The 14851-nt window shown below is 40.8% G+C and overlaps 1 protein-coding gene across 3 annotated transcripts in view; it reads right to left on the bottom strand.

Moving 5' to 3' along the window:
* The window catches only part of STX8 (syntaxin 8), a 294548-nt gene that overhangs the window by 120986 nt on the left and 158711 nt on the right, over positions 1 to 14851 (bottom strand). For 2 of the 3 annotated variants that reach the window (XM_003791260.2, XM_023513962.1), the window contains exon 7: positions 2075 to 2176. In XM_003791260.2, coding sequence (XP_003791308.2) covers positions 2075 to 2176 — 102 coding nt within the window. Of the gene's footprint in view, positions 1 to 1988; positions 2177 to 14851 lie in introns of those variants that run through there. The other variant, XM_023513963.1, reaches the window with a different exon arrangement.

Below are 14851 nucleotides of genomic sequence, written 5' to 3'. Positions count from 1 at the left end.
GAGGCAGGAGACTCGCTTGAGCCCAGGAGTTGGAGGTTGCTGTGAGCTGTGATGCCATAGCACTTTACCCAGGGGGACAGCTTGAGGCTCTGTCTCAAAAAAAGAAAAATTTATAGTTAACTTATTTTAAAACACAAGTTTTAAAAATATGTATTTTAGTAATGCTAGATGTCTGTGAATTTCTTCTCCTTTCAAAAAAATTAAACACTTAAAGAGTCCAGCTTCAAAGATACTATGGACATTATGGGATATAAATACTAAACACTAGGTGACATTGTAAAATAAAAAAAGACCTCAGGAAAGCTGTCACTCAATTATAAAAGCTCTTCCTAGTTTAGACATGACAATGCTAATACTTGCTCACTGCATTCGCTGTACCAGACACTGTTCTAAGTGAAATATATACATCTCATTCACAACAAAACATTCTTCCGAGATCTATACAATTATTATTCCCATTTCAAAGATGGAAAAACCAAGGCAAAGGGGAGTTGAGACTTACCCAAAGTCATACAGCTGTTGAGTGGTAGAACTCAGGTGCACATACAGGCTCCAGAGTCCACTCCAGCCACATTGTGGCACCTCTCACATAAATGTGGAAAGCCAGAGAAAACAGGCACAGCTAGCCACTTCACTTAATTTATACAATGGAATTTTGACACCCAGGTTATCCACTTTCTTACAGCACAGACACTAAGGCTTATGTAGTAAAAGAGAGAGGTGGGAGTGAAATCTCATCTCTAGTTGTCAAAGTTTTAGGATCTAGGCCAGGTGTGGTGGCTCACCCCCATAATCCTAGCACTCTGGGAGGTCGAGGTGGGTGGATTGCTTGAGCTCAGAAGTTCAAGACCAGCCTCAAAGTAAGACTCTGTCTACTAAAAATAGAAAAAATTAGCCAGATGTGGTGGTGTGTACCTCTGGTCCCAGGTCCTGGAGAGGCTAAGGCAAGAGGATCACTTGAGCCCTGGAGTTTGAGGTTGCTATGACCTAGGCTGAGGCCATGGCACTCTAGCCTGGGTGACAAAGTAAGATTCTGTCTCCAAAAAAAAATTTTTAAGATTTAGCATTGAGAACAAAACCCTCATGCATAGACGTCACATGAAAAGACCGGAAAACAAAATTGAGGAGATGTATGGAGTAAGTTGACATCATTGTGGGCTGGGAGGGCAGGATGGGTGGTAATAAAAGGTCAAAGGGTCACAAGTAGGCCCGAAGGGTTCCACTTCCTCTTCTGCCCAACTTCTCTCACCTTACTGTTCTAGATTCTCTTTTAATCAGCAAATACAAGCATTGACTGTATGATACGTCAGGATATGTACCCCCAGGGACCCTTGAAAGAGGTTCTAAAACTGGGCAGATCAGGGGTATCTACAACATTTCCTAAGTGTGTGCTCAGATCCCTAGTCATTTATTGCTCTTGTAATTCTGTCTGAATAAACATCTTAGCTCTGTAAACCTAGTGCAGCTTTGTGAAATGAAGCACCAAGTAACAATCACTGTGGTTGTGTGTTTCTCCTGCTATTACCACCACTTATCATCACTTACCTTGGGGCAAGGCACAGCGCACCAGAAGTATACAAACTTCACACAAACCTGCATCAGAATTTCTGAATAATAAGCAAGTTCTTCCCGTGGTTCTTATTTTAGCATATGGATCCCCCTCTTACACAGGAAGCATCCAGTGGTGAAGTGACTCAACAAACATCACCAAATACAGGATCTGAACTCAGTCAGACTTCAGAACTGGGCTCTTAACTGCTTTGCCTCTCAAGGATCAGTGATTAAGCTTGTGGTTAAAAAAAAAGGTGCAAAAGCAAATGAGATTGCCTTTCAAACCCACCGAACTGCATAATGTTATACCGTTTTCCAAACCACTAAGCTATGTAAACATACAGAAAAGTTTCTTTTGATATGCCCTCTGAAATGCACACAGTATTTTTATTTTAACAAGATTTAAGTATCTTTTAGCAATTTGAATGCTTCATCAAACGGCACTGCCTGTATTAGGAGGCCACCAAACCCCTGCAGTCATTAGTCAAACACGGGAAACTCAAAGCGGAGCAGGTCCTCTTACCACAAGAGGCTGACTTCCTGTCCACGATGTTCACTCGCCTGGTTTCTGTGCGAAGTTTTTCATCTGTGTTCTCCACTAGGTTGGCAAGGTCATCAATTATCTCTAGGAAGAAACGCAGAGATACATGATGAACACTCCTGAAATATTCTGGTTAATATCACAGCACCATAGCTATGGGGGTTCTTCCCAGTAATCATTCTCTCATGTTCAGCCAATGAAAAGGCACAGAACTCAGGTAGATTCTTTCAAAACTGCAGTTCTGACTCAGGAAACAAAAAAAAAAAGAGTAGTCATGAAGAAAAACACTGGTCTAAAGGATTCCAGAAGACAGGAAAGAAACACCAAGTTCAGGGGAAAGAAAGCATGATGCACCGAAATTTATGCCCAGCCAAGTTGTCATTTAACATATGGTGATAGACAGACAGTACAGAAAACATGGGGGACTACCTGACCCTTCCTGAGCAAACTACTTGATGAAGAAATCGAGCCAACCAACAGATGAATAAAAATAAAGAATTCTTGGCTTGGCGACCATAGCTTAGGGTGCCAGCCACACACATCGAGGCAGGTGGGTTCAAACCTGGCCCAGGCCTGCTAAACAACAATGACAACTGCAACCAAAAAATAACTGGGAATTGTGACAGGTGCCCGTAAGTCCCATTTACTCGGGAAGCTGAGGCAAAAGAATCACTTGAGCCAAAGACTTTGAGGTTGCTGTGACCTGTGATGCCATAGCACTCTACCGAGGGCGACAAAGTGACAGATACTCTGTCTCAAAAAATAAATAAATAAAATAAAATAAAAAATTCTTATGCAGAAACCAGAGACTACGGCATAAGAAATGATGGTAAGGGGGAGGGAGGCAAGATGGCCGACTGAAGCCAGCTTTTGGCAGAGGCTCCCGTCCAAAGGGAGAAATGATGGCCAGAAATAACCCAAAAAAGCAGAAGATCGGGAGCTGAGCTGAGAGAGGAATGATAGGTTCACATCACCCCTGCTGCAACAGGCTGGGACAAGGAAACAAATTTCAGGTACAAAACCCATCCCAAAGAGGACGAGAATCCTTCCCCTCCCCACCCCCCCACCCCCCAGGAGAGCGGCTTTAGGTGAGTAAACAACAGAGGACCTTTTGTTTCACCAAATGGGAGAGAATGACTGAGGGCCAGGACTCTTTCCACAGAGAGATACCGCTGCAAGCCCAGGCAGTCTCTTGCCTGGGGTAAAAGTTGATCTAATATTCTCCCTACCTTCCTGAATTCCCAATCCACTCCCCCCCTCTCCTGGAGGTCTGGAAGACTACCCCCTGCAAAATCCAGAGCATTTGGCAGATTTTTACTAGGGTGGGGGCCCTCTTGAGCTGTGGGACAGTTGCACTATAACTTTAATAGAGGCAGGAGTCACAGGGGAGAGAGACTTGCCCTGTGTTGGAAAGATGATAGTTCAGGTCCGCGCTACTGAACCACCAGGAACCATGGCCCACTGGCTCTCTGGCTCAGCAGCTTACGGTGGGCAGCCTGGCTACCTACTGGGCTCTTACAACCAGCAGCTGTAGTGGTGACTCCTGCCTGGTTCCTGAGACCCACAACCTGCAGCTGAATCCCACCCAGCTCCTGTGACCTGTGCAGCCCACAGCCAGCCACTCTCGCCTGGCTCCTGAGACATGCGACTGGTGGCTGGCAAATCCCACCCAGGCCTTGCCACCCATGGCTGGAGACTCCTACCCAGTTCCTGCAACCCAAGGCCCACAGCAGGCGACTCCCACCAGCTCCTGCGACCCATACGCCCACAGCAGGAGAATCTGCCCTCTGGCTCCCTGTATGGCTCCTGCGACCAGGGGCCAGCAACTCCCACCTGGCTCCAGCAACCCCTGAAACCCCAGGCTGTCACACATCCCTTTGGCTCCCTGCCCTGCTCCTGCACCTGAGGCCAGGGGTCAGCAGCTCCGCCCTCTGGTTCTCTGTCTGGCTCCTGTGACCCTTGTGGCCCGTGGCAATGCCCTCCAGTTCCCCAGACTGGCACCACCAACCCAGATGGTGGCAGCTCTGCCCCTGACAGTGGTGACAGCTCCACGGTCCATCCTGCTGGGGTCAAATTCTGCTGCCAGTGGACCCCACTGCCTAGATGCTAAAGACCTTTTGAACTCTCCCACTTGATGAGTGTTTATGTCTACCAGGACAAATGGCTTGGATCTCTTGACCTGGGCTGATCACCCAGGGACCCATCAAGGTTGTACCCCAGTTGTGTTGTTGTGGGAGTGAGGGAGTCTCCCCTTCCAGTTGTTGCCTATGGGGGGCAGGTTGTCTTAGTTGCTTATATATCTCCACAGCTGAGATTTCAGCCCAAAGCCACTGATTCCCTAGGATTGAACAGAGACTAGTTGAATACTGGTCAGCACTATCTAGCCCCACCACACCAAGCAAGTGCCCAGAGTTTCAGGCAGTAGTTCTGAATGGGACCTTTGTAAAGTTCTTAGGGAAAAGTTGCAATCACCAGTCCTAGTTCCTTGGTAAAGGGATGGTTAATTACAACTCTAGAAGCCCTCAATTCAATTTCACCTCACCAGCTTCTCTAGCCAAAAGGTGAAAAATAATCATGGGGAGGAATTAGCGGAAAAACTCTGGCAACATGAATAACCAGAGTAGATAAACTCCCCCAAGGAATGACAAAGGAGACACAATAGATCTCATTCATAAACAAATAGCTGCAATGTCAGAAATCGAATTCAGAATCTGGATTGCAAATAAGATTAATGGAATGGAGGTAAAGATGGAATTAGAAATTCAAGAAGCAATTCAAAAGTTGCCTCAAGAATTCAATGAATCCAAAGACAAAATCACCAAAGATTTTTGACATATTGAGGCAAGAACTTGCAGCCCTCAAAGACCTGAGGAAATACAGTAGAATCCCTCAGTAACAGAATGAAGCAGGCAGAAGAAAGGATCTCTGACATTGAAGACAAAGCTTTTGAACACTCTCAAATGCTGAAAGAGGAAGAGAAGTGGAGAGTAAAAACGGATCATACCCTAAGAGAACTGAGGGACCACTCCAATAAAGCAAACATTTCTCTCATAGGAATCCCTGAAGGAGAAGTGGATGGTCCGAAAGGCACAGAAACTCTACTTCAAGAGATAATTGGGGAGAACTTCCTAAGCATAACAAGAGATACTGAAATTCAGATAGCAGACAGTTTCAGAACTCCAGCATGACTCAACCTAAATAAAGCATCTTCTAGACACATTGTAATTAACTTCACCAGGGTTAATATGGAGAAAATCCTGCAAGCAACCAGATGTAAGAAAATCATAACCTACCAGGGGAAGAGTAGTAGAATGACTGCAGATCTTTCTGCTGAAACTTTTCAAGCCAGAAGATGGTCATCAACCTTCAATCTCCTAAAACAAAACAACTTTCAGCCCAGGATCCTGTATCCAGCTAAATTGAGCTTCATTTATGACGAAGAAGTTAAATACTTTAATGACATACACATGTTGAAGAAACTTGCCATGACCAAACCAGCTCTTCAGGATATCCTCAGACCCATCCTCCATAATGACCAGCACAATGCTCTACCACCAAAGTAAACTCACTCTGAAATTCTTGACCAAAACACAATTTCCACAGTGGTGAAAAGATTCAAAATGTCCACTGGACTTTCAAATAATTTGACACCCAAAATACTACTTGGCTTATCAATACTCTCAATTAATATGAATGGCTTAAACTGTCCTCTTAAGAGGCACAGGTTGGCTGACTGGATACAAAAACTCAAGCCAGATATCTGCTACATACAAGAATCTCATCTTATCTTAAAGGATAAATATAGACTCAGGGTGAGAGGATGGGCATGTGTAATCCAGGCAAATGCAAATCAGAAAAAAGCAGGGGTGGCAATTTTATTTGTAGATACACTAGGCTTTAAACCAAGAAAGGTAAGGAAAGACAAGGATGGTCACTTCATATTTGTTAAAGGAAACACTCAACATGATGAGATGTCAATTATTAACATTACACGCCCAACCAGAATGCTCCTCAATTTATAAGGGAGACCCTAACAGACATGAGCAATTTAATATCTTCCAGCATCATAAGTTGGAGATTTTAACACCCCTTTGGCAGTGTTGGATAGATCCTCCAATAAGAAACTAAGCAAGGAAATTTTGGGCTTAAACTTCACCATACGACAATTGAATTTAACAGACATCTACAGAACATTTCATCCTAACACAACTGAATACACATTCTTCTCATCAGTTCATGGAACATCCTCCAAAATTGATCACCTCTTAGGTCACAAGTCTAACCTCAGCAAATTCAAAAGTTTAGAAATTATTCCTTGTATTTTCTCAGATCATCATGCAATAAAAGTTGAACTCACCAATAATAGGTATCTGCATACTCATACAAAGACATGGAAACTAAATAACCCTATGCTGAATGATAGCTGGGTCATAGATGAGATTAAGAAGGAAACTGCCAAATTTTTGGAACAAAACAATAATGAAGACATGAATTATCAGAACCTGTGGGATACTGCAAAGGCAGTCCTAAGAGGGAAATTTATAGCATTTCAAGCCTTCTTGAAGAGAATGTAAGGAGAGAAAGTCCATAACCTAATGGGACATCTTAAGCAACTAGAAAAGGAAGAATATTCCAACCCCAAACCCAGCAGAAGAAAAGAATAACTAAAATTAGAGCAGAATTAAATGAAATTTTAAAAAAGTATTATTCAAAAAATCAATGAATTAAAAAGTTGTTTTTTTAAAAAATTCAACAACGTTGATAAACCTTTGGCCAACTTAACCAAAAATAGAAAATTAAAGTCCATAGTATCATCAGTCAGAAATGACAAAGGCAAAATAACAACAGACACCTCAGAAATTCAAAAAATCCTTAATGAATCCTACAAAAAACTTTATTCTCAGAAATATGAAAATCTGACTGAAACTGACCAATACTGGGAAGCACGCCAACTTCCTAGACTTCATCAGAAAGAATTCTGAACAAACCTATATCAAGTACTGAAATAGAATCAACTATATGAAATCTCTGAAAAAAGAAAAGTCCAAGGCCAGACAGCTTCACATCAGAATTCTACCAAACCTTTAAAGAGGAACTAGTACTTACATTACTTAACCTTTTCCAAAACATCGAAAAAGAAGGAATACTTCCCAACACATCCTATGAAGCAAATATCACCCTTATCCCCAAACCAGGAAAAGACCCAATAAGAAAAGAAAACTATAGATCAATATCTTTATTGAACATAGATGCAAAAATATTCAATAATATCCTAGCAAACAGAATCCAGCAACACATCAAATGGATTATATGCCATGACCAAGTGGGTTTTATCCCAGGGTCTCAAAGTTGGTTCAATATATGCAAATCCATAAACATAATACATCACATAAACAAAATAAAAATCAAAGACCGTGTGATTCTCTCAATAGATGCAGAAAAAGCTTTTGACAATATCCAGCATCTTTTCATGATTAGAACACTTAAGAAAATAGGTATAGAAGGGACTTTTCTTAAACCGATAGAGGCTCTCTACAGCAAAACCACAGCCAATATCATAATGAATGGAGTAATTGAAAACATTTCCACTCAGATCAGGAACCAGGCAAGGTTGCCCATTGTCTCCACCGCTTTTTAACATTGTAACAGGAATCTTATCCATCGCAATCAGGCAAGAAAAGGCGATCAAGGGTATCCAAATAAGGTCAGAGAAGATCAAACTTTCACTCTTCACAGATGATATGATTTTATACCTGGAAAACCTCAGGGATGCAACCACAAAACTCTTAGAAGTGATCAAGGAATATAGCAGCATCTCAGGATATAAAATCAATATTCACAAATCAGTAGCTTTTATATATATCAATAATAGTCAAGCCAAAAAAACAGTCAAGGATTCTATTCCCTTTACAGTTGCGCCAAAGAAGATGAAATATCTGGGAATTTACCGAACAAAGGACATGAAAGATCTCTATAAAGAAAACTATGAAACTCTGAGAAAAGAAATAGCTGAAGATGTTAACAAATGGAAAAACATACCATGCTCATGGCTGGAAAGAATCAACATTGTTAAAATGTCCATATTACTCAAAGCAATTTAAAAATTTAATGCAATCCCTATCAAAGCACCATCATCATACTTTAAAGATCTGGAAAAAATAGTACTTCGTTTTATATGGAACCAGAAAAAAACCTCAAATAGCCAGGACATTACTCAGAAATAAAAACAAATCAGGAGGAATCATGCTACCAGCCTTCAAACTATGCTATAAATCTATAGTGATCAAAATTGAAACAAAAATAGAGAGGTAGATGTATGGAACAGAATTGAGAACCAAGAGATGAACCCAGACACTGACACTTATGGTCATTTGATCTTTGATAAGTATATCAAAAATATAAATTGGGGGAAAGATTCTCTATTTAACAAATGGTGCTGGGAGAATTGGCTGGCGACTTGTAGAAGACTGAAACTGTATCCACACCTTTTACCATTAACAAAAATTGGCTTTCACTGGATAAAAGATTTAAACTTAAGACATGAAACTATAAAGATTCTTGGAGAAAGTGCAGGAGAAACACTTGAAGAAATTGGCCTGGGAGAATACTTGATGAGAAGGACCCCCCCCACCCCCACCCCCAGGGAATTGAAGCAACACCAAAAATACATTGCTGGGATCTGATCAAATTAAAAAACTTCTGCAGAGCTAAGAACACAGTAAGTAAAGCAAGCAGACAGCCCTCAGAATGGGAGAGGATATTTGCAGGTTATGCTTCTCACAAAGGTTTGATAACCAGAATCCACAGAGAACTCAATCTTACTAATACGAAAAGAACAAGTAATCCCATTTCATTGTAGGCAAGGGATTTGAACAGAAGCTTCTCTGAAGGTGATAGGTGCATGGCCTACAGACACATAAAAAAAATGCTCATCATCTTTAATCATCAGAGAAATGCAAATCAAAACCACCTTGAGATATCATCTAACTCATGTAAGAATGGCTCACATAACAAAATCCCAAAACTACAGATGTTGGCATGGATGTGGAGAAAAGGGAACACTTTTGCACTGCTGGTGGGAGTGCAAGCTAATATAGCCCTTTTGGAAAGAAGTATGGAGAATACTCAGGGATCTAAAAGTAGACCTGATATTTGATCCTGCAATTCCTCTACTAGGTGTATATCCAAAAGACTAAAAATCACTTTATAATAAAGATATTTGCACCAGATTGTTCACTGCAGCTCAATTCATAATAGCCAAGTCATGGAAGAAGCCCAAGTGCCCATCGATGCATGAATGGATTAATAAATTGTGGTATATGTATACCATAGAATACTATGCAGCATTAAAAAAAAGATGGAGACTTTACCTCTTTTACATTTACATGGATGGAGCTGGAACATATCCTACTTAGTAAAGAATCTCAAGAATGGAAGAAAAAATACCCAATGTACTCAGTACTATTATGAAACCAATTTACAATCACTCACACTTTCATATGAAGAATAGATCACAACTATGGCCCAAGATGAAGGAGGGGGAAGGGGAGTATGGGAGGGGAGGGGGGAGGTCAGATTGAGGGAGGGTGAATGGTGGGATCACACCTATGGTGCATAATGCAAGGGTACGTGTCAGATGTATTACTATAGAGTATAAACATCTAAACACAATAATTTTTTTTTTTTTTTTTTGAGACAGAGCCTCAAGCTGTTCCCCTGGGTAGAGGGCTATGGCATCACAGCTCACAGCAACCTCCAACTCCTGGGCTCAAGCGAGTCTCTTGCCTCCGCCTCCCAAGTAGCTGGGACCACAGGCGCCAGCCACGATGCCCGGCTACTTTTTTGGTTGCAGCCATTATTGTCGTTTGGCGGGTCCGGGCTGGATTCGAACCCGCCACCTTAGGTGAATGTGGCTAGTGCCTTAGCCGCTTGAGCCACAGGCGCTGAGCCTCTACACACAATAATTAAGCAAATGAGATGAAGTATATATTAACCAGTGTGATGTAAGCATTCCAAATTGTATAGGAAATCAGCACATTGTACCCCATAAAGGCATTAATGTATACACTATCTATGTTTGTGAATTAATAAAAATAAATAAAAAAAATAAAAGAGATGATGGTGAGAACCAAATCCATTTAAATACTAAACTGAGAATAAACAAATACATGATTAGGTAACAGCAGGTATAATAATGTTACCATGACAATGTAATTCCAACTGAAAAATTAGCTAATAGTTGGGAGAGGGGAGGGAAAGGAACTGAACATACAGAAACTTACAGCTTTTCAAAATCACCAGAACTTTGATGGTTTTGGTAACTTTGTTAACCTTGATGGAGCTTTAGTAATTACCATCTCTTGCCAAGAATCCCTTTTCCTGCCCTTTCCCCCCTTTATTTCTGGGACTGCTTTGGAGATGTACTGTCCATTTTTACGTGAAGTTCTTTTCTTTTTACTTTTGTACTTCAAAATATTTAAAATAGCATATGTGGTATGATTTTAATTATATAAAGTTGTCTTAATCTAGCTTTTTATATTTACAAACCTACAGTGACATATGTGGGTTAATAATGATTATTTCTGGGTGGCGAAATCCTGTGTGATTGGCTTCCTTCTTCTTATATTTCTCTGTATTGTTTTAATTTCTGACAAAGAGCATGTAGAGTCACGTGTCATGTAGTGACATTTCTGTGAATGACAAACTGCAGATATAATGGGGGTCCCAGAAGGGAGTGACATTGGTTTTTACTCTACCTTTTCTATGTGTAGATACACAGATACTTACCCTTGCGTTTACAGTTTCCTACTGGGTTGTGCGGTACAGGTATGTGGCTCCGGAGCAGGCCACCTCCTGCAGTCCAGGTTCGGAGGAGGCTGTATATACTATGACGATTGCACAACTACAAAACTGCCTGGTGACACACTTCTCAGAATGCATTCCCATTGTAAACTGACACATGACTGTATCATTTTTTCAAGTTTCATTCTCTTTTCTCCCTTTTCCCCTCCCCTCGTTGCCCCCCCCCCATTTTTTAGTGCCTGCTTTGGAGATGATTCATTGTCCACTGTGTCATCATTTTTCTGCAAGTATTAAATATTAAGTAGAGGAAACAAGGAAGTCAAAGAAAGTTTCCAAAATGATGTTTGAGCTGAGTTTTGAAGACCATGTGGGTGAAAAAGCAGGAAAAGAGCAACTCGGGCAAAAAGATTAGTATCTGAAAGGCACGGAAGGGTTGAATGGTCTTTCTTTTGGCCGCCTGCAGCACTTCCTGCCAGCCTCTTTTTACTTACTGACCTCTATAGTTGCATTCTATTAATATTTATTTACAAGCCTTTATGTGACAGAAATAGGATGACACCAACTCACTTTTATTTGTCCTTCTATCTCCCACCACTAAGGGAGTGCCTAGTGCACAGCAGGATAAAACAAACATGAAAAGATAAAGGCAGTAAATGAATGGAGCCTAAAACATGAAAGTGTTGAATAATTTTCAAAGCATGTTGCTGCTCCTTAGAAAAGTGGATCTAAGCCAAATTTGTTGAATATAAATATTACTTATGTAACACCTGCCTGGAAAATCTTTTGCTGCTATTCAATAATTCCGTTCACAACTCTATTCCCTTGCCTTTCACGACATGCTCTCTCCCAGTTTCCTTCCATCTACCCAGAAGTTCTGTCTCGACTCTCCTCTTCTCTTCTTCAATGTGGCTGATACCCAGAGTTTTGTCTTCTTACTCTATAATACTATCATGGTGATTTTGTATACACGTTTCATCAATATTTAAACTGAAAATCTGAAGCTCTTCTGTACTAGATAGCTCTCTAAAATTCTTGACCCAGTTAGCAGACTCCCTACTATCAATATGTACCTTGAAATACCTAAAAACACCTAAATTTTTCATTTTCCCTCAAACTGACTCCCCTCCAATATTCCCTGTCTCAGTCAATGACGTCATCACTCATTTGCTTGCATAAGCCAGAAATCTTAAGAGTCCCTTAACCTTCTTCCCTTCCCTTCTTCATGTGATACTCCGTTTGCTAGCCACCCTTGTTGATTCTACCTCCCTGGTATTCCTCAATCCTATCACTTCCCTCAAACTCTGCCCCTCACAAAATTTGCCAGTGTTTCTTTTTTTTTTTTTTTTTTTGAGACAGAGCCTCAAGCTATCCCCCTGGGTAGAGTGCTGTAGCATCACAGCTCACAGCAACCTCCAACTCCTGGGCTCAAGCCAGTCTCCTGCCTCAGCCTCCCAAGTAGCTGGGACCACAGGCGCCCGCCACAACGCTCGGCTATTTTTTTCTTTGCAGCCGTCATTGTTGTTTGGCGGCCCAGGCTGGATTCGAACCCGCTACCTTAGGTGTATGTGGCTGGCACCTTAGCCACTTGAGCCACAGGTGCCGAGCTGAGTGTTTCTAAAACAATATCTTAACTTACCTTTCTGTTTCTAGTCCTGAGTCCTTTTACTCTACTTTCCATACAATAGTCCAGGAACATGTTTATTTTCTCACATTTCAATTAATTAAAATTCAAATAGCCACATGTTTTGAACACAGCTCTAACACAATAACTTACAAAAAGAAAGCAAACAAAAATACAACCACCTACCCACCTTACCAAGAGTATAACTTAAAAATGAAAATCAATAGAAGAAATAAATACTAAAAATGCACAATTTACCTAAAACAAAATGCTTTCTTTTATGGCTGAATAGTATTCCATTGTATATATATACTCTCTCTCTATATATATATATCCCACATTTTTTTAATCCATTCATCTGTTGTTGAAGACCTGGGTTGACTCTACATTTGGGCTTTTGTCAACAGTGCTGCAATACACATGGGAGTGTAAAAGTTTCTGATACACTGATTTTCTTTCCTTTGGATAAATGTCCAATAGTGAGATTGCTGGATCAGATGGTAGTTCTATTTGTAGTTTTTGAGGAACCCCCCATATATTCTCCATACAGCTATACTAGTTTACATTCCCATCAACAGTGGATAAGAGTTCCCTTATCTCAGCATCCTTGCCAGCATTTGTTTTGTTTTGGTCTTTTTGTTAATAGCCATCCCAATTGGGACAAGACAATTACTTCATTATGGTTTTGATCTCCATTTCCCTGATGAATGAGTGATGCTAAGCATTTAAAAAATATGTTTGTTGGCAATTTGTATGAAAAGACTCAATATTTTCAAGGCATCTGCTTACTTTACTCAATTGATGTAATGTAATCCTAATCACAATTCTGGCAGGCTTTTAAAACAAAATTAGCAAACCAATTCTAAAACTCATGTGGTAATACAAATGATTTAGAATAACTAAAATAGTCCCAACAAAGAAAAAAACCAAGTCAGAATATTATGTTCCCTAAATTCAAGATTTATCATAATACATAGTACTTATGTGACAGTGTGGTATTAGAATAAGGACAAATACATCAGTGGAACAAAACAGCCCAGACAGACCCATGTGTGTGTACACTCAATTCTCAACAAAGAGATTCAACAACAAAGTCAATAAAAATAGGGAAAGAAAAGTCTTTTCAACTATGATATTGGAACTACTGGACATATGGGAAATAAAAAGAACCTCAGCCCTTTCTTCCCCATACACAAATACTGCTTTTGAGATGGTTCATAGATGTGAGAAATAAAAATAAAATCCTAAGGTCCCCAAATGGAACAAACCCTCTCTTGGCCCAGGGAAGAATCTTAAAAACTGAGTTCCTGGCATGATGGGACGTGAGGTCAGAACACTTTCCTACACCTCCTCCCTTAGTGACCACTGTGAGTCTTCTTTCCTAGGGGTTAAATAGCCCTTTGGGAAGGCTTGCTCCATGGCTGATTTCAACCAACCATGTTGTTCTTCCTTTTTGTAGTTTCGATTCAACAGAAAAGCACTCTTTCCTGATCAGAGGCCATTGACCATGGGGCGGTCGACAGAAGGCTATGCACTGAGTACCTTCCTGTCCTCTGCTTCACCTCTTGATGTCAAAGGGCCGAAAACTCCAACCTCATGCTAACACCTCCATTTTTTGAACATGGGACCCATTAAAAGGCATGAAGCTCAACTGCACCTATGCATGTTTCTCCTTTCATAAATATTCATGACTCCACCTGCAGCTTGTTAAATATGTATATTTGGCCACCCTGCTTGGGATAAATTCCTGTTCCCTTTACCCCTCCCTCATAGTGCCTATCTCTGGTCTTTGCCAGAGGCTAAGCTCCCAAGCCTGTCAGAAGGCCAGCCCCCAGGCTCCAACCTTTCAGGAGAAATAAAGCTCTCCTTTCCAAAGTTATGAACCTTGCCATTCTTCACTTGATAGACTTAATTGTAAAACAGAACTGTAAAGTTTCTAGGGAAAAAAATAGAAAAAAATCTTCATAACCTTGCATGGGCAGAATTTTCTTAGACATAAGATAAAAAGACAATTCATAAAAGAAAAGAAATTGGTCAATTAGATGACATCAAAATAAAAATTCTCTGCTCATCCAAAGATGCTATTACAAAAATTAATAAGCCACAGACTGACAGAAAGTATTCGCAGAACATATATCTGACAAAGTATCTGTGTCTAGAATACATAAAGAACTCTTCCATATTAACAATAAAAAAAAGACGGCTCAGGGCCTGTGGCTCAAGTGGCTAAGGTGCCAGCCACATACACCTAAGGTGGCAGGTTTGAATCCAGCCCGGGCCACCAAACAACAATGACGGCTGCAACCAAAAAATGGCCAGGCGCTGCGGCGGGCGCC

Source organism: Otolemur garnettii, unplaced genomic scaffold (genome assembly GCF_000181295.1).
Source record: "Otolemur garnettii isolate 467f Iridium unplaced genomic scaffold, OtoGar3 scaffold00046, whole genome shotgun sequence".
Classification (NCBI taxonomy): domain Eukaryota; kingdom Metazoa; phylum Chordata; class Mammalia; order Primates; family Galagidae; genus Otolemur; species Otolemur garnettii.
The sequence above is the reverse complement of the archived record's forward strand: the minus strand, read 5'-3'. Positions and strand labels throughout refer to the sequence as shown.